Below are 19,979 nucleotides of genomic sequence, written 5' to 3' on the forward strand. Positions count from 1 at the left end.
TTCCACCAAGAACTGATGTGCGGCCTACAGGCTTAGCTGTGAATGTCCCCTGAACATCCACCCTCCCGCCTTGCTCTCCTTCAGCCTTGCTGCTGCCCCACTTTCATCTTTCAATCAGAAAAATTATATAAGGTCTGTGGGTTTAGCTGCAAAAGACTTTCTGAACCTTCTTTTAATGGTGATTTAATGCGATTGATTATAATGTAGCCTACAATAAATAAAGTAAAAACCACATAAGACCTACTAGGGTGAGTGGTTTTAAGTGGGCCATCAAATCTAATTTTAATAAAGAGTATAAATTAATTTTAACATTAAAGGTTTGCAATGAGGTCAAACTTACCTGCGCCTTTCAGGATCTGCGTCAGAATATCCATGGGTATCTCGTCCCCATTGTCGATGGCCTTCTGCCTCTGCTTGATGCATTCTTTGCCCGTGCGGCGCAGAAGCCGTATGCTCTCCTGCACATCTTTCACAAACTTCTGTTTTCCTGGATACAACTTTATGTCAAAAGAGGAGACATTTTGAGCCAACTAAACAACAATGGCCTCAATGTTAGACAGAAACACAAATCATGCGTTGTAAAATGAACAGCATTTCTACAAACCCTGATGAAAGGCTCCCGTGTTGAGGTCAACCCTTTCATGAGCATCGAGATAGCTTTTGGGAAGGGAGTTTGGTCATCCTGCAGGGAGTTTATATCTAAACCGAAAGCCACCTGCAACAAGAGGAAATATTAAGAGAGTGATATTGTTATTCAGGTCACAAGCTGGAGACTAAGAAGTTAACAATCAAATCTTTCGAAATCTTACCTTTGCAACATGAAGTACTGGTTGTTCCTTGAATATGCCGTATACATACTGTGAAAAATTAACTTCCGGGGCACCAGTGTTCCAGGGAAGAATTTCGGTTTCTAAAGCACCAACCAACCCCACACCTCTAGTACACTAGAAGGCATCGGAACAGATTGGTATACAAGTGAATTATAAGACCTCCTTGTCCAATTTTTGGTAACATGGACAGGATGGCAGGCTTATCTCAGCAAGGTTGTGGATTGTTGGTTAGTTTCAACATGCCAAAAATACAATTGTTACCCAATCATAAAAGGGACTGTCCAGTCAAAGTTGTATACAAATATCTACTTTATTATTACTGCAACAGACAGTTCTAGCACACTACAAATACAACCCACCCTGTAAAGAAACACAGAGGACAGACAGTTTCACGAAGGAAAGAGATGCACTCTGGATACTGAAAGGAGGGGTAGTTAGTACAGTAATCAGTCTTATGGTTCAAGGTTATTCGGTTCCAGCACCACGGGGGAAAAGGGTCATAACTGTCACTAGGGGCCTTTGCAGAAGGACAAGGGGTGCCTAACTACAATGTACCTGGTGCTGAAGAAGTTCTTGGTGCTCGACAGCGTCAAGGCGGTTCCAGGGCGCTTTGCAGCCCTTGAGACAGAGTTAGTGGCGGGCGACAGCTTGGGTATCAGGCGGCAGGCAGTTCGGCAAGCGAGGCTGGATGGATGTCTGCAGGCTGGACAGCACGGTGCCTCAGGGCCAAGAATCATTGTCTCTGTGCTGGTTGGCAGATCTGGAATGCTGGTTGAGGTGGCTCGGACGGCTCTTGTGACTGCGGCGTGACAACAGTCAGCAGTGCAGCCGGATGCATTTCGAGGACTCGACTATCTCGAAAATGTCCTTAAAAGATGAACGCTGGATGATACTTGTGTGGCATTCCTCCTAGCTTCTTCGCAGGGCTTATGCCGTCCTTTCAAGGTGGACGGCCCAAAGCTCAGAAGAGTGTTTGTAGGCAACGGCCTTGTCCTTATTTCAGATACTCTCCGGCACTTCCCACCAAGGAAGCTTGCTGGCAGAGCTTAGCAGGGCACGCTGTGTGCTGGCTGGGTACTGGTTTGGGAGCTGCTGGACGGGTCCTCTGAGTCCAATATCTCCCTCTGTTCCCTGGGAGATTTTTAGGGGAGGGACCTTGCTTCCCTCTTGGATTACCCGGCCTTCCTTCACTGGCAGAAGATGTAAGGAAGACTGTACCTTCAGCCTGGGTCCAAATTAGTCTTTCTTACTCCTTTCGAAGTCTTCGGATGATCTCCCAAGTGAGGGGTTCATCCCTCTATTAAGGCCAAATGGGCCCCAGTGATTGATGCAGGCTAAGCCTACTTTAATGAACCAATCCTGGGGCCCCACCAACAATTAACAAAGTTACTCACCGTAGTGACTACCATAGTCCCCTTTCTTCCATACTTGTGGGACATTCCGTCCTTTGGGACAGGACCGGAGCACTTTTGATAAAAAGCCTAAAAATTGAAAGAAATGTGTCCTTCTTCTCTTTTTACGCGGGGTATCGCATTGCCCTTCAGTCCTTTTCTATCACCAGGTCTGCAACCATTTAAGCAATAATAGAGGATACTTATTAGAGGGGACAGCGGGCGTATGGAAGAAAGGGGACTATGGACTAGGAGTGAAGTAGTCACTACGGTGAGTAACTTTGTTATACTCCTATGCCCCGTCCCCTTTTCTCCATACATGTGGGAGATTCCAAAGCACTCCTCACAGGTAATACGGGTGGATTTTAAACCCCTTTACTGGAATAAGTTCTGAAGAACATCCTGGCCAAAAAGGGCATCAGCCCTGGAGCTCAGGTAAAGCCGATGGGGAGGCCCACGAAGCCGCTTTGACGATGGACTCCCAAGGGACATACTTTGGAAGACAACAGCAGTCGCTTTGCCCCAGACTAGATGTGCATGGATGCTCTTTGGTAGTCGAAGGATTTGAATGCTATAGGCTTCTGAAAAAAATGAGGCAATCCAGCAGGGATAGTTGCTTCGGAAGCTAGTTTCCCCTTCAGCTCTCCGAATGTGAGAAAGAGTTGTTAGAAGCTTGAGGTCACTTGTTCTATCGAGGTAAACTTTAGGGCTCACCTGACGTTCAAGTTGTGTAAAAACTCTCTCGGCATGAGATGCCGGGTTGGGAAAGCAGACAGGTAAGGAGACCGAATGGTTCAAATGAAAATCGGTAACCACCTTAGACAGGAAGGAAGGATGAGTGCAAATCACAACCTTATCCCTGTGGAAAGTACAGAACCGATGTTTCACGGAAAGAGCAAGGAGCTCACTTACTCACCTCGCCGATGTTATTGTGATCAGAAAGGCAACCTTCCAAGAAGGGTTCCTAAGATCGGCAGTGGCCATGGGTTGAAATAGCTTATGGCATAACGCCCCGGTGGAAGAGATGAAGAGACCCTCAAAATGCCTTTTTATGACTGGATTAGTCAATGAAAAGGGACAGCTGTCTGTGGACAGGTAGGCCGCAATAGCGGATAAGTAAGTTCTGCCTAACAGAACATAGATGCCAGAAAACGGCCAGATGACACAAAAGATAGAACGGTATCGACCAAAGCTTGCCTGGGATCGAGCTGTTCAGCTAAAACCCAATGGCAAAACCAGAGCCATTTGCTCCTATCGTAGAAGGCTTCCTGGCCATTTGGATTATGCGCACATTGTCTTCGGACAGATCGAACTGGGTTAACGATCTGAGCTTAGGCACCAGGCGGCCAAGCTGAACAATTGCAGAGAGGGGTGCCACATCTGGTGAATGGTCTGGTGAAGCAGGCCGGGAATCTGCAGCAATCTGATCATGGGAAGTTCTGACAGATGCTGTAGTTCCAAAAACCGGAATCTGGCTGGCCACCAAGGAGCCTTGGACAGAAGAGCGCAGTTCAATGTGCTCTTGAACTTGCAGAGCGACCGATGTATCAGATGCAACGACCGATGTATCAGATGCAGCAAAGGTAAAAATAAGCTTCCATGCTGTCCCACGAGATCTCAAGTGTGTCACCCAGGGAGGACGTTCCAAGCCCGACGCTGGACACCTAGAGAGGCAGTTTCCTTTGAAGAATTTCAAAGAGGTCCACCTCTGGAGTGCCCCATTGATGGAACATGTTGGAAAGGACATTGCCATTCATCTCCCACTCGTAACTGCTGCCGACTGGCGACAGTGAATCTGCGGCCACATTGATGTGACCCGGGATGTGTACAGCCTGGAGCCAAACATTGTGCTGGATGGCCCAGTCCCAAATTGCATGGCAAGATGCACAAGGAGAGAGGACTTGGTGCCACTCTGCTTGTTGACATAAAACATTGCCACCAAATTGCCCGTGCGAACACGAAATACACAGTTGCTGTAAGGGAGATATTCAAAATGGCCACTGTGGTCCGCAGAGGCAATAGTCTACTCAGGGGAGTGAGGGGCATTTTGTGCTATCTTAGCCTAGAAACAAGGAACCTTGGCGGAGCCGGTACTGGCAGATCTAAGGTGTTTACTCAACACGTTAGGGACTGCCCGGGAATTAGCCTCTAGTGGAGGATCCTCGACAGAGCCGGTACTGGAAGGCCTGTGGTGTGTGACCGCCTTCTTTTGCCCCCTCAACAGAACTGGTTTCACCACAGCCGTGCGCGTGGGAAGATTGAGGGATATACCTTACAGCCAAGACCCTCGATGAGGGACTCTCAGTTCTGTTGGTGTCCGATTTAGCCCCAAGTAGGGGAACCTCAGGTTTAACCCCAGTCCATATAGCCACCTCGAGAGGGGTCTCGAGCCGAGACTCGGTACAGTTAGCTCCAGAGGCAGAAGTGTCAGGGCGAACCCTGGTATCCAGATCCACAGACGAACTGGGCTCAACCTTAGCCCCCTAACGGGGAAGATCCGGTTTTAGCAGACCCGCTCAGGGGCCCTCAGAGGAGTTTCCGGTGCGCTTCGCCGAGCTGTTATCACAAGGGAGTATTCGAAACTGGATATGTTCCCCTCCCAAGACGAACTGCAGATATTTCAGATGCTGCCTCCATATCAGAATGCATGTATGCGTCCTGAAGGTCCATTACACTGAGCCAGTCGTCCTTTCGAAGAGAGGACTTTATTTGGCAGGGTGTGGAATCTACGTGATTTTTCTGTCGCGGAAAAGTCTGCGATGGAAAAGTTTGCATGGGAAATGTACGCACCACAAAATGTTCGTACATTTCCCATGTGAACATGCATTTCAAAACCCTACAAACCAACACCCCCACCCACACCACACCCACAACACACCCCCACCCACACTCCCAACACACCAACACCCCCAACATCCCCCACGCACACCCTACTTACCTTTTAAGATGCGCTGTGTCCCTGTGGCACCAGCTCCCTTTCACTCCCGTGATCGGGAACCAGCGCCGCATGGTGCTTTTCTTTTCTTTTTTCGGGCAGCTGCAGGAGTATAGTGAGCGGGTGTTGCGGGAGACACCCCTGCAGCCCCCGTTTTATTTTTTATTTAAATTTATTTCCTCAGGTGTGCTGCAGGGGTGTCCCCCGCAACCCCTGCTCACTATACTGTACAGTGTAGTGAGCGGGGTGTTGCGGGGGACACCGAGCAGCCCCTGTTTTTTTTTCTTTTGTCGGGTGTGCTGCCGGGGTGTCCCCTGCAATCCCCGTTCACAATACTGTATAGTATGGTGAGCAGGGTGTTGCAGGGGACACCCCTGCAGCCTTTTTCTTTTTTTTTACCTACCTAAAATGCATACCACCAAAGGTTCGAACTTTTGGTGTTCGAACCTTTGGTGTTCCGGTCTTGGCAGGTTCATCGTGGGAACCCTCGGAGAAAACTCTGGTATGCCTATTAGGCCTGCGAGGCACATCAGGAGAAATCCTGGTAGTAGAGCTGCTCGAGCCCCACCCGGACCGAGAAGACCGGAAGGAATCCCCCAGCCAGGGCGCCCTAAAAAGTAAGGAACTTACCGGGCGTCTCTTCTTTTCGTCAATGAAAAGCTGAAGATGAGGTGGAGTAACTCACTGAAAGACGTCCTCCCGCCGAAGAAGACAGCGTTGAAGTGCCCGGACGGAGAGGGAATCGCAGTAGAAGCATGAATCCCAGCTGTGGTCCGGCCAGAGACACTCCAAGCAGAGAAAATGGGGATCTGCTCGAGCGAAGCGACGTTCGCATGAAGAACAGGACACAAATCCCAGATGCTCGGGCATCGACGGAGGACTACACGACCGCAGAACCGGAGCAGGAGACGAGGACAAAGGGAACAAGAAAAATACTTCCCGGTGATGTAAGTGTGTCCAGCCACGACCGCGTGGTAAAAAGGACTGAAGGGCGATTCACAGGGCGGAGCTCAGGAGGGCGGTTGTTACGGCCGTGTGTGGTACCCCGCGGAAAAAGAGAAGGACAAAACATTTTCAATTTTGATGCTTTTTATCAAAAGTGCTCTGGTCCCGTCCCGAAGGACAGAATGTCCCACAAGTATGGAGAAAAGGGGACGGGACATAGGAGTACTTCTGTTATGCATGAGGTCAGGACCAGAGTGCTCTGCAACAGGACAGACAAGGGGTGATAACACATACACAAGTCCCACCCATCTTCCTGTCTGTTGTAGATCAAAGTGTCTCTGGTTAACTGAGCCCTCTGTAACTATTGATTAAAGAACAGGTCTCCCTTGAAGTTTGTGATGGGAGCAGACTTCCTGTCTCCCCCAAATCACATCATTCGTCCCTCTGAAAGGGGTCTGCTCAACAGGGTCACTTGCGGTAACTGATGGACCCAGACAGGCCATTCACTGCCTTTCATACAGAGAGGTGGTAACTAGCTTCGAACTGACACATTGAATACAAAAGGGTGTTAGCCCTGCCTTCCTGTTGTCTGTTCGGCAACAAAGCCTCTCCTCTAGGCTTGCCTCGATTATCTCTCATTAGTATGCAATGCCACCAGCCGAACTACCACAATAGGAAGGCAGATCCATGGAGCCCTTGATTTTAAATGAGGCTGCCCATGGCTGTAGGAAGGAGTGACTTCCCCCTTCTTGAGATGCTTTGATGCACCTGTGGCTGTCACATTCCAGCTGAATATGACAGGGAAAGACGGCAACTGTAGGTCGTCTACCCGGAGTACACGTAACTATGCGTTTCATGCGGGAAGCAGATGAAATGTGAGGGGAACAGCCTCACACATTTCTCGGTGGTTGATCTGCCATCACGAATTTTCATTATCAAAAAATCAAAAAGCCCAGGCGAGCGCACTCTCCCCATGTGGATGGTCAAATTCTTCACACATACACACACCACTCAGCAGTAGGGCAATTTCATTAATTTCATCACATACAGACCATATGAAAGTGGCATGACATGACCTTTGACCACAATGCGTAACAGGATATGACATCACACATCTTTTACTCACAAAGACTGATTCTGGTACTTCATACATTATTATTAAATATACAGGGCCTTGTTACAGTGTGGGTAGACTTGGTGAAGAAATATGGTAATTTGAACTACCATCTAGGGTATTTCAGAAAAACTCAATTACAGCTTTACCATTGCACCAGTGGTAACAGTGGTGGTATTGCTTGAATATTGCTTGTGGTACACCAGAAAAACCACTTGTTGCATTTTTTATTTGTTCTGTTCCTTTACCCGAGTATGTTTTTAAAAATATATTTAACTGGCATTTCTTTAATAACAAACATTAATTTACCTTTCCCCGCCCCCCCCATCAAATCGTTTCCCGCCCCTCCTGCTCCTCCACCCCCCGACATCTCTGCATGGTACATAGTGAGTGAATGAACAGCCAAACAAAATGAGAGTCAATGAATGCCCAGGATTTGAAGATGCTGCGGGAAGTATCGAATGTTATAGTCACTTTGTAGAAATTTAAGAACCTCTGCCCAATCATATGAACATTTTTCCTGATCCCCTTGGATATTGTACGAAATCCATTCAAGTGCAACATAGTTCAATACCCTCGGTATCCATTCAGCAAACTGCGGAGAATCCCTAGTTTTCAATGTTTTCGAGCTATTACTAGTAAGGCCACCAGTTGTAATAATACATATATTTTACATTTCTGTTTCGAAGATTTTTTAATATTTGACTCAAGTATCAGCAGAAGAATAGACTTAAGGGAGCTGGGTTTCAATATGCCATATATTTACATCATTTTGTCCTCAATTTCGGCCCAATAACCCTTCAGTTTCAGACAACTCCACCAAACATGCCCGAGTCCCCAATCAAACCACATTGCCTCCAGCATTGCAACGAGATAGTTGATCTCATTTTGTGTAACCGAACCAGCGTATAATGCCATTGGACAAGCAGTTTGTACCAAAATTCCCTTATTTGGATTCAGCAAGTGATTTTTGGGATATCCGTCCAAAGCCCCTCCCATTCCAATTGCGATATGTGTTCCGCCAGAGTCAGCTGCCATTGAGATTTATATATTTGGGGAGTAGGCCGAGGAGCCTCTGCCATGATTTTATATACATTTGAAATCAATGCCTTATTTCCCAGATTGGAGCTAACACATTTTTCGAAATATGTGAGCTGTCTGGTTGCCACCTGTTTATACAGAGGGGCCAATATCCAGTGGCGAACCTGGAAATACTGGAAACGCTTTAATTTGTTTAAATCAAATTCTAGTTTACATTGATTGAAAGGTTTAGGGTCAATGCCTTGATACCTATCTCGCAAATTCTGTGCAGCCCACCCGTTTCCACTTACTAAAACGCCCATGGGTCTAGGCCCAGAGAGAATTGAGGGTTATACAATAGTGGCCTGAAAGGTTAAGTGGATGATGTAAATTTGTATTTTTCTGCTGCTGAATCCCACATTTCTTCAGCTAAGCGTGTGATCCTACTTTTTTATGGATGTTATGGGGCCGATCCCTTTTAGGAAGCCATAATTTGTCTCCCAACTGTGGACCACCAATTGCCTGATCCATTTGCACCCACCTTTTCTCCGATTCCATGACCCACCAATCTTTTACAATTCGAAGTTGTGCGGCTTGATAGACTTTTATCACATTCGGTAGGCCTAGTCCACCTTTATCTGCGGGAGTGACCCTCTGGGATTTATTATTCCAGACAAATGTAGTTATCAATCTATGTAACATTTTAAAATAAGGGACAGAAATGCAGATTGGAAGTGCTTTGAATAGATATAACAATTTGGGGAGGATAACCATTTTTATTGTATTTATATGACCAAACTAAGAAATTGTCAGTGGGTCCCTTTTAATTAATTGACCCGTTATTTCTTTTAGCAGTGGAGGGTAGTTAGCTTCGTACATCCCTGACAGATTCGGAGTTACCATGACGCCAAGCAGCTTAAAGGGATAGTTCACTCAAAAATGTTACTGGCTAAAAAGATGGTCCATAATCAAAAATATATATAAAACATATTTTTAAAGAAAGTTCCTATGTAAAATTCTGAGCAAATGATGCTCAAAGTGTTTACATGGGGGCATCCATTTTGTGATTTCAAGCAGCCTCCTCTGTGCATGTCAAGAACTGCTCTGGAGGCACTAATCAAGCAGCAAAAGCCCCCTACCGGGAGCTTTTGCTTACTGCAGCCAGAGACGAGCTTAACATGGAGAGGAGGCTGCCTTCACTTTCATTTTACGTTTTCTGTGCTCCCCAAGCCCAGGGAAGCACAGAAAACATAAAATGAAAGGCAGAGTAATTATAAATACTTCGCTGGCTGCCGGGGGGGGGTTCATAATTGCTGCTACTTTCTTTTCTAGTTTCCTGTTCGTGCAGTGGTATTTATAAATGCTGTGGCTTTCTTTCTAAGTTTCCCTAGCTCCCCCCGGGAAACTTAGAAAGAAAACCACAGCAATCATAAATACAATGCGGTTGTATTTATAAATGCCTTGGTCTTCTTTTTAAGTTTCCCGGGCTCCCCCGGGCCGGAGGAGCCCGGGAAACTTAAAAAGAAAACCACAGCATTTATAAATACAACAACATTGTATTTATAAAAGCCGGTATTTTCGCTTTGAGTTTCCCGGGGCTCCTCCGGCTCGGGGGAGCCTGGGAGACTGAAAGCGAAAGCCGCTGCAGTCATAAATACAATGCAGTTGTATTTATAACTGCTGTGGTTTTCTTTTTAAGTTTCCCGGGCTCCTCAGGCCTGGGTGAATCTTAACCACTTGTTTTGATTCATACAACTTATTTTACATTTGTTTAATGTGCAAAAGAGTCAATTCTGACCCTATCATACATTACAAGGGGGACATGTTGATCAGGTGAGCATTAGTGTGAGAAACCTGAAGGTGTCTTACTTGCTAGTACCTGGGGATCTGTCATCCAGGTGGCCAGGACACGGCCATCGCTATTGGATCCAGTTCCTGGTCGTGGACCAGTGCGGGAGGATCACCTGGGTGAGGGTCTTCAGGGAGTGGAAGTGGGACGCCGCAGTGATAGACGCGGTACCCCTTTCCTTATGACACCTTTTCCCCATCCTACCCCGTAGGATATCTGGAAACTCAACTCCACCCCCTTTCTTGACCCAAACACTTTCTCACAGACCGATTATCATGAAAGACAATGGACTAACACCAGAGCCATATACCTGACATGTCCTAACACAAGGGTCAGGCAGAGTCAGGCAATTGCCGATAATTAAATACACCCGACTTCCCTTCCGTTTCCACATAGAGATAAAAGGCCGAGCAAGAAAGCACACTCTGAGCAAGGGCAAAAGCGTGAGGAAGCAGCTATTCCAGGACGGCATTTGAAATGGAGGTGAAAGGTGGCGACACCTGAAATGATGACAAGGAGGGAATTGCCCAGACCCGCGGAGCCTCAGAGAAGGGAAACATAAGACAAGGAATTGCAGCTGGCGAATGGTGCGAAGGATGTCAGCAGTACATGGGATCCTCGCGCACTGATAGCCAGGGTGGGTAGAAGCGGTTGCCATCGCGGTACCGTCATCGACTCCAGAGGCAGGAGACGCCAACAGAGTTCGGCACAGCCGGTGAGTCGGAAAGAACTGATAATAGACCGGACTGGGTTGGGCTCAAGGTTGCGAAGGGCAACATTATATGAATAAAGAAGACTAATGGACAAAGGTCCTTTGTAAGCCAAATTGGTATCAGAGTTATAGAGTGGTCCGGCGCCACATGGGCGCTCCTTCGAAGTCTTTGGCACGTTCCAGAGGCAAATGTAAACCCGACTGAGGGATGCCAAGAGAAAGCTAAACAAAGTAAACTGTGTAAATGGGGCAAGTATGAACCCACCTGAGGGATGCCTGCACAGTAGGGTAAACAGTAACCCATCCAAGAACATTGTGGTGATAAAACTGTGTAAAGCCTGACTGGGGCCTTAAGGGAAAGCCTGACTGGGGGCTGAGACCCAGACTTGGGTAGGAGAAGAACCTAAGGGGTCTAGAATGTCTTTCTTTTGAACTGTGTTAAAATGGCAACGTGAACCCGACGGAGGGATTCCAGGAGAAAGTCAAGGGAAGTGAAGTGAATCCCACACTGTGAGAAAACGAAGTAAACTGTGTATTTTACCAAATGTGAACCTGATGAGGGATGCCTGTGAATTATGGTGAGCAGTAATACACCCGTGAACATTGTGATGACAAGCGTGAACCTGACTGAGGGATAGCCACAGTGAGTGGCTGGTCTGAGCCCGACTGAGGTAGGCTAACCATGAGAGAAGGATCGGAGCCCAGCTGAGGGTGATCAAAGGGTGAAGAGTAATCACCTGACGTGAAGATTAGCAGAAGGAATGTTTGTTTTGTTGTTAATGGCATATCAGGCCCTCTGAAACAAGAGAGTTTGCATGAAAGAGACATGGACGCAGAAGGTCCTGATATTGAGAAAAGGAACTGTAGCCTTGTGCCGGAGAAGTCCAGGAGTGTGCTGTGCTCAAGAGTCCCACCATGTCCCCTGCTAAAAACATGGGGAAGGGAGACCCCGGCCATAAGATTCTGAGTTATCATTTTGTGAACACTTCTTTCTTTTCTTGTGAACATTTTCCCACACTATTTTTTAGCATAGTGGTAAGAATTGGCAATATGTTTTTTAGTATAGGCCCTTTTTATTTGACTAGACTCCACTTGGATGGTGTTATTATTTTCTGATGGTCGTAGCTTGCTCCCATCCTAGATTTAGGTTTGGATTAGGCGTTTATCGCACCCATTTTTACAGTTTAATAAACACCCTTTAACTGTGATCATTTGTTTCTGTCTTACTTTGATACAATGCCTTCCTTGCATCAGGCATGTTAAATTTTTCACCCACTTCCTGTCTCCCCATTTTAAAGGTTTTTCCACCGGTGCTAAAGGAAAATATTTGCGCTTTAAAAAGCTTATGAGGACTTTTTACAACGTTTACCTCCAAGGGGTAAAAATTGATGGTTTTTCATGGTGACAATGTACCTTGTACAAGGATGGTATTTCCTTGGAATATCACCAGAATTTTTCTCCCAACCTGTAAAGGAGAAGACGGTAACACAGATTTTGTAAATGGCAAACACTGCCTGTTTATCAGTTCCTGCAAGCCCGTTTTAAGGTCTATAATGTATTATAAGAATATATGATAAAAAATAAATAAATAAACATGTCCAAGCCTTGAGGGCCGGGATCGTGATGGGTTTTCAGGATATCCCTCATTAATATTCATGAGGAAAAATGTGCGTACATTTAGAATTGTATGCACATTTATCTCATGAATATTAATGAGGGGTATCCTGAAAACCTGACATGGATCGGCCTCCGAGGCCTGGAGTTGGACAATCCTGTGCTAAGATATCTGATGAGTTGATCAGAAGTTAACCCAAAAAGAGGACAAATATTTTTATAGTGAACATAGCAACACTCGGGCAACTGAGCTACATAAAACATTTATCTTGTGCAACTTTAGCAAATTTGCAGACAGTTGTCAAATACACCACTCTACAAGAGCATCCCCTTTTGAGAAGGGGGTGTGAACGGGTGTGGTACAGTCCAAAATACTCACCCTCACAAGGTAGAGTCAAGCTAATAGAAGTAGAAATCCTCCTTAGCGGGTAGTGACACTTAGATATCAGGTTGAGTAGGATCAGGGCAAAGGAACATGGTTGCTGGCAAGGTCTGTCTGCTAGTCTAGTATTCTCTGTCGCTAGATGAAGGCTGCAGTGACTAAAACTACATAATCAACGTCCTCTACACGCGTACATGCACTGGAGAAAAGAGGGAGTGCAAGGCCTACCCAGGGATAGTTCTCTGTGGCTAAATCCAGGCCAGCATCTGGAGTAAGAATACTTTGGGAATTAGAAGAGCAGGAAAGTAGAGAGGCACATTGTAGAGAAGGTAGTGAGGATGCCAAGTGGAGAGCAGTGCAATGCAGCAATGGAATGGACATGGAAGCAAGGTTATAGGTGAACTACTGGAGACAGAGGCACAATAAAAGAAACATGTAGCATCAAAGGATATGACGTTTAGTTGAAAAAGGGTCCAGAAAGAATTCAGCAAGACTCAAAACTGCAACCTTAGCAGGACAGAGGAGGCTCAAGATGAAAGTCAATAAAGCATGTGATGAGGTCACTGGTATGTCACCCGTTGAAGAAGAATGATTACCCATGTGGACTGGGGGAACCAGCATATCCCTAGTGCAACAGTGGAAGCGGTTTTAGTAGTGTCCCGCTGAGATCATCCCTTGGATGACTCAGAATTTCCATCCTTCCGAAGGAGGTTGAAGATACCACCCTATGGTCAGAAGGAACATTTAGAAACTCATGTCTGGTACCCCAACACTAGAACAAACCCACAAGGGCTTTAGAATGTTCCTTATTCCATAGAAAGAACTTAATTCACCTACACATTTCCATGGACAGTATGCCACCTTCCAACCCTTTGTTCTTGTTTCTTCCCCTGTAAACTCCCAGAGGAACTATTGGAGCAAACAAGGTACTGGGCCCAAGTTTGGGTGTTCCGTTTGTCTGAGAAATCTGACACTGAACCCGGTATTGGAACCACTCTGAAGAGCAGGAGGCGGAATTCCCCCATCACCCAAAAGGAGCGCTGAATGGCATCTGCTGTATAAAACAGAGCTAAACTATAAAAAGTGACCAAACAACAGCAAGTCTGTAGACCCACCTTGGATCCTCCAGACCATTGGTAGACAGGAGTGATGATTCCCCCTGCCCCACAGTATCCCATAGCAACAGGAAGGGACATAGCCTGTGTGTTACTCCAAAATGCTTATTTTGAAAGCTTTGCCGGGGAAATAGCTCACACCTGTGCATAACAAGGCAATTGTCCATCAGGAGTCTGGAACCAATGTGGAATGACCAGTCACGGGGCATGAAGCCAGTAGGGAAGCAAGATCACAAATCAGGTAGCGCAGGTTCTAAATCACTTAACCAGCTAAGATATAAAAGGAGGCAGAATCCTGCAGATGGTGCATATAGATAGGACAACAATCCCTTAAACTGGTGAGAGGCGGGTAAAGTTAGGAGAAGGATGAAAGAGTGATGTGGCCAAGCCAAGAATGCCAGAGGGCCAGTAAGGGTGAGAACTATAGTAGAATGTGGCAGCACAGCCAGACCTTAAGTGAAACCAGGATAAGACATCAAGAGAGTTGGAGAAGCCTGTTGAGCTGGGCTTATAACCTGGGAAATAACCTCTAACATTCCAAAAGTCAGAAGCACAAGAAAAAAAACGGTGGTACAAGGGCCTTATGCACTATCCACTTGTGCACTGATAATCTCCAGTGTGCTGCATTAGATAGGACAAGAAAAGTAAACAGTGCTTTTGGTGTCTAGAGGGTGGCCACAGGGAACGTCTGACAAGGTGTGTTCAGTGAGGATTTCCACTGACTCTGTCACTTCTCCATGTCCCTCCATATCAGAAGTGTATAGCCTGAAGCCAGTTCGCAATTGTGTTGGCCTTGGAGATACAGTTCTCAAAGAAGCCTCCACTCTAGCAACAAAATTACAGTATTGGTCCAATCTACGGATGTTTTGTGCTCCTGGGGAGCTTTAACTAGAATGGTGTTGTCAAGTCTGGATCCTGGATTGTCTATAATATGGTCCTTGCTAGGTTTATCTGTAGTGCTTCTGATACAGATTTTCAGGAATCCCAATCAAGAATCTCTAGAATCGAACATCTGGCATGAAGAGGTGGTCTTCGCAAGCTATATGCAGATATAGGTTACAAGGACCACCTAAGCTTATCCCATTGAAAATGCAGGACCTTCCCTTGATTGTGGACGCCCTGCATACAGGCCATTTCAAGCCCTGAGGAGAATACCTCTTGCTCTTCTCTTGGCTGAGGTGGTTTTGGTTTACCCTGTGGGTCATCACCCCAGCACACAGGATGAGACATTTATGAGCCTTCATTGCCAATGCCCCAAATGTAACATGAACTTGTTCTATCTCGATAAGGGTAGAGTTCCTTCAGTCCAGATCCTATAGTTTCTAGAATAAAAACATGTAAACATTCTGATTACCTTGGTAGCGCCACCCAGAGGCATTGCTAGGGGGGGCTGAAAGGGCTATTGGTTGTAGCCCTGGGTAGAAGCTCAGGGGCTACAACCAAAAGTCTTGCTAGCCCTGAGTCCAGGCAGCCACGACATTAGCGTAGCCCAGAACTTTTCCAGACCTAGGAACACCCCTGGCGCCACTGCAGTTACTTGTCTAATTGAATTGGAGGGCAACGACAGTCCATTGTACTGGAAATGTGATCTCCAATTTAAAAAACAAAGATCTTGGCTTGTTTTCTTATTGAATTTGTTAAGACCTAATTTTCGGAGCGCTTTTGCTATTGAGAATGAATAAAGTTGGGTCAATATTCTATGGCTGTGTTTGTGTTTAAGAAAAATTCCTTAAACAGAAAATGCATAAGAAAGACATATCAAGGGCAAAATCGTGTACTTAGAAGTTGCTTAGGTTTTAGGAATACTACATTACGGTGACGATTGTGTGACGAAGTGTGGCAAATATCGTGATAAATTGAAGTATTGGACATAAATATTTGAAATGACATTTGTGCCATAGACATTGCTGTTATTTTGAAGGTTTAGATAAGCGAATCTCTTCACATTACTCATTTTATCTCTACTCCCAATTAAAGTGGAATCCTTGATGGGGGAGGAATTGGCAGAGCATGAGCATGTAGCTCTCTGGAGCTCCTGGGCCACCCGACGAAATCCTGATTAAATCCTGCATTTGTATGCCATAAATGCTCACCCACAACGACCCCTGGTTGTGAGAACCTGGGGGGCACAGCTTGCCTGGCAAATAAGGCACTGCGGAACATTGCAAGGGCCCTCCGGAGGAAAGTGCCTACATCTGCAGTGGGCGGGAGACCCGAAATCTAAAATGGCCTCTGGCGCTGGGCAACCCAGATGAGACCTCTGATGGTCTCTTCCAGGAGTGCAGAGGTATATGGAGACCAGCATCGCGCACATAGTGGTGGCGGAGTGGGAACTCAACAGGGAACTCAATCGGCCGGGAGTTCTCACATTATGGATGAATTAGCTTGAAAAAGTATCAGGGTGGAAATCAATTTGAAACAAACAGTCATCAAATATCACAGTTGGCCCTCACGAAGAGTGTATGTAGAGAATAAAATAACAAACAGACAGTGTATCCTCACTCTGGATGTGTAGGAAGTCTCTGCCCTAGCTCTGCTGCCCATGAGCGAGTAACCATTGCGTGTCCTCCACTCTGAGAAGACTTCAGGACCTGGGAGGAGAGACCTTGCGCATCGGAGGGGTGGCTGAGCCCCGAAAGCAGGACCCGCGACATAGCGCTCAGAGAAGAGCACAGGAGAAAGTGTCCCGGTGCTGGCAATAGCAAAGAGGAGCTGGCCGGAGGAGGTTGACCCATGAAACATTAGTTTCCCGGTGGAGCGCAGGCCGGCACCCCCATTGGAACGAGGAGCACCGTGGGGGAGAACAGTGACTGGAGCAGACCGGAATGAGGGCCGGTCACGGAGGAAGTCGTGTCTGCATAGAGATAGGTGGAGCGCCCAGCAAGAGGAAATTAAAGGACAAGATCCCCTCCTTGCTGTTTGCATTAGTACAAGACTGGAGGAGGCAAGGAGGGTTGCAAGAGTGGCGGGGCAGACCTCCAGAGTAGCTTGACACTCTGTAGAGACAGCACCTTGTGGCGCACAACAGAACGACAAAGCCTTGCAGGGAGAAATGGGGCCAAATGCTATATGGAGGGCTGAAAGTGGAAGGAGAAGCAGCTGGGAAGTCGGGGGGTGGGGGGGAGTAGCTCCCTCTGGCCTGGTGAGGGATACTGTGAGTTGGGACCATCACCCAGTGAGAATATCCAGCAACCTTGGGGAGCGCTGACGGACTGTGGGCCCCCCCTGTAAAGAGTGGGACCCGCGTGATAAGTGACCAATGGCATGGAGAACTGAGGGGAGGACATCAGAGGTTGACGAGACAGGAGCCGGAGGCTGTGAGGAAAGGGTTGGCACGATGGTGAAGGATCAGCAGAAGATGGATAAGTACACTGATGCCAGTGGCAAGCAACAGAAATGTGAGGCGGGGGAGCAGATTCCAGCGGGGCGACCGCTGGAGGGACTCGGGGAGCGACATTGAAATTGGAAGCCATGCAAGCCAAGAGGACCTCGCTAGAAGAGAACATCAAGGAAATAGGTGTAGATGTGTCCCTAGTAGTAGCGGACCTGCGGAAAGTGTGCAAAAGGGCCATAGAAGTGGAGCAGAGTAAGCAATGTGGAGGATGATTTGCAACATTTTAAAAACCAGATGGCCGTGCTGGTGGGGGCAACGAGAACGCTGGAAACAAGAGCAGAAGATTCACAGGGTCGATCTTGATGCTGCAATATCTAGCTGGTGGGGGTCCCTTAAAGGGAAGTGGGTCCCAGCGAAAATTCTTGATGTGAAAGGACTTTCAAAACTCTTTACTGTGGAACGCGCGCATAGAGTCCCAGGCAAGGCCACGCCGCCGTGGGGACCACCGAGGGTGATAGTAGCCAAGATACTACATTTTCGGTACATAGATGCTATTTTAACGGACTCTCGCAAGGTCGGCAGCTACGAAGTAGGGAACACGAACCTCTGCATTTTCCCGTACATCACGTTGGAGGTGCAAAGGCAATGGAGAACCTATGATGCAGTCAGGCGGCGGCGGCTCTGTGAACTTAATCTCAAGTACATGATGTTTTTCCTGGCTAAATTGAAGGGCAAAGCGGATGAAAAATTCTGTTTTTTTTACATCGCCGCAGGAGGTGTGAAACTGGCTGGACTCGGAGCCAAGGCATTTAGCTCAGTGAGGTGTGGAGGGAGAAGGAGCACCTCGTCCAGGAGACTGAACCTCTGGGGGCAGTGAGACTGCATAGGGACAAACAGGTGATGACTTAGACTACAGTCGAATTGGCAGGATTTGATGGAGTTGTAGGGGATTATGTAGTAGAGGTTGGTACGAGTTTAGGCAAAAAGGAGACCCCCCAAATATCAATGGTTGTCTATCTGCGGAAGGGGAGTGGAGCGTGGTGAGAACAACCAAGGGGATTGAGAGCAAGGGAGGGGAGGAAATGGTACGGGGGGGGGGAGTTGGGGTGAGTGTGGGGATGTTAGGGACGTTGAGACGGAGGGGAGAACAGGGATCAAAGGGGTGAGGGATGATAGGGGCAGGGCTGGGGGGGGTTGGGGAGACAGTTGGGAGGAGGGATTTGGGGGTAGGTGGTTGAGCAGGCAGTTTGGGGAAGTTTCCCCGGTTGGTTGGAGCCGGCAAGTAACTTTGATGAAGCAGACAGACATGGTTCTTCAGGAACAGGGGTTGTGCACAGGTGGGAGCGACGGTTGGGGAGCTGTTCATTTCTGTGTCCAACATGGGGAGTGATTGTTTGAAAATTGGGACCTGGAACGTCGGAGGGTTAGAAAAGAAATTGAAATGCCAGCGAGTGGGGGCTTCCTGAAATGACACAGGGTGCAACTAGCCCTGCTGCAGGATACTTAAATGACTCAGAAAGGTTTGGAATCACTGAGGCGGTGAGGTGGTGCGGGGGGCGGGCGGTGGTAGGGACGTCCTTTTCAAACTATGCTATGGGAGTTTTGATCTGGGTGGTGGCGGGAGTACCTTTGCAGGTAAACAAGGTACTGACTGATGAGGATAGGAGAACGGTGGTCCTCCTAGGCTCACTGGACGGTAGGGATCTCTGTGTGATCAACTCCTATGCCCCCAATGTGGACGATAAGGATTACTTCCCAATGGTGATGCGGTTGGCAGGGGGGTATGGGGAAGAGCTGTTCATATGGGGATGGGATTTTAACTGCCTTTTAGATCCAGGACTAGATAGTACAGGGGGGAAATCAGGCCTTACGAAACAACAGGCAGCATCATCCTTACGGAAGATCGTGGGTGACCTAGATTTAGTCGAATTGTGGTGGGAATTGCATGGGCAAGAACAGGGCTACTCCTACTCTTCTGGTGTACATGGGTCCATCTCCCATCTAAACTATGGCCCTCATTACGAGTCCGGCGGAAACTATGCTGGAAAAACCTGCAGATAGCCGCCAGACCCGTAATGATTTACCAGCACCTGACTTGCCAGAATAACCGGGGCATTACAGCCGGTAAAATGTTGATCCCCATTCCCGTGGAGCCCCAAGGGACTACGGAAGCACAGGCACCGTTAATAACAGTGCCAGTGCTTCTGTGAAAGTCTGCTTGCGGGTGCCGTTCTGCCCGCCAGAGTCAGACCAAGCGGGCGGAATGGCACCCGCCACCAGACTTGTAGTTTGCCAGTCCGGAAACAACTGTGCCGGTAAGCTTACCGGCACCGTTGTTTCTGGACCGGCAAACCTGTAATGAGGCCCTATATCTTTGTGGGGGCAGAGTACTTCCATAGATTTGGCAAGACGGCATATCTAGGGAGGATCCTATCAGACCATTCAGCGGTAGTAACGCATCGAGTGGTAGTACCACGGAAGTCGACTGCAAGCTCATGGCGCCTATCGGCTACAGCCCTAGAAGATGCAGCATTTGGAGAGATGCTGCAGGAAAAGATAGTACAGTTCTTTGAGATTAATGAGGGGTCTGTGAAGGGATTTGGGACCCCATGGGAGGCATTCAAAGTTATGATCAGGGGGATTTCTATATCCAAAGTAACGGGAGTCAGGAAAACATTGCAGGAGAAGCGACGGAAATTGGAGGGAGCGGTATCTACCTTACAGAAGAGGTTAGAGGA

The 19,979-nt window shown here is 47.5% G+C and overlaps 1 protein-coding gene across 1 annotated transcript in view; it reads right to left on the reverse strand.

The window, feature by feature from the left end:
• The window catches only part of LOC138526942 (cholesterol 24-hydroxylase-like), a 428,213-nt gene that overhangs the window by 187,478 nt on the left and 220,756 nt on the right, over window positions 1-19,979 (reverse strand). The window contains exons 7-8 of the mRNA XM_069637835.1: window positions 605-715; window positions 341-497 (exon numbers count right to left, since the gene is read on the reverse strand). Coding sequence (XP_069493936.1) covers window positions 341-497; window positions 605-715 — 268 coding nt within the window. The remainder of the gene's footprint in view (window positions 1-340; window positions 498-604; window positions 716-19,979) is intronic.

This window comes from Ambystoma mexicanum, chromosome 14, assembly GCF_040938575.1.
Source record: "Ambystoma mexicanum isolate Mex_15411 chromosome 14, UKY_AmexF1_1, whole genome shotgun sequence".
Lineage (NCBI taxonomy): Eukaryota > Metazoa > Chordata > Amphibia > Caudata > Ambystomatidae > Ambystoma > Ambystoma mexicanum.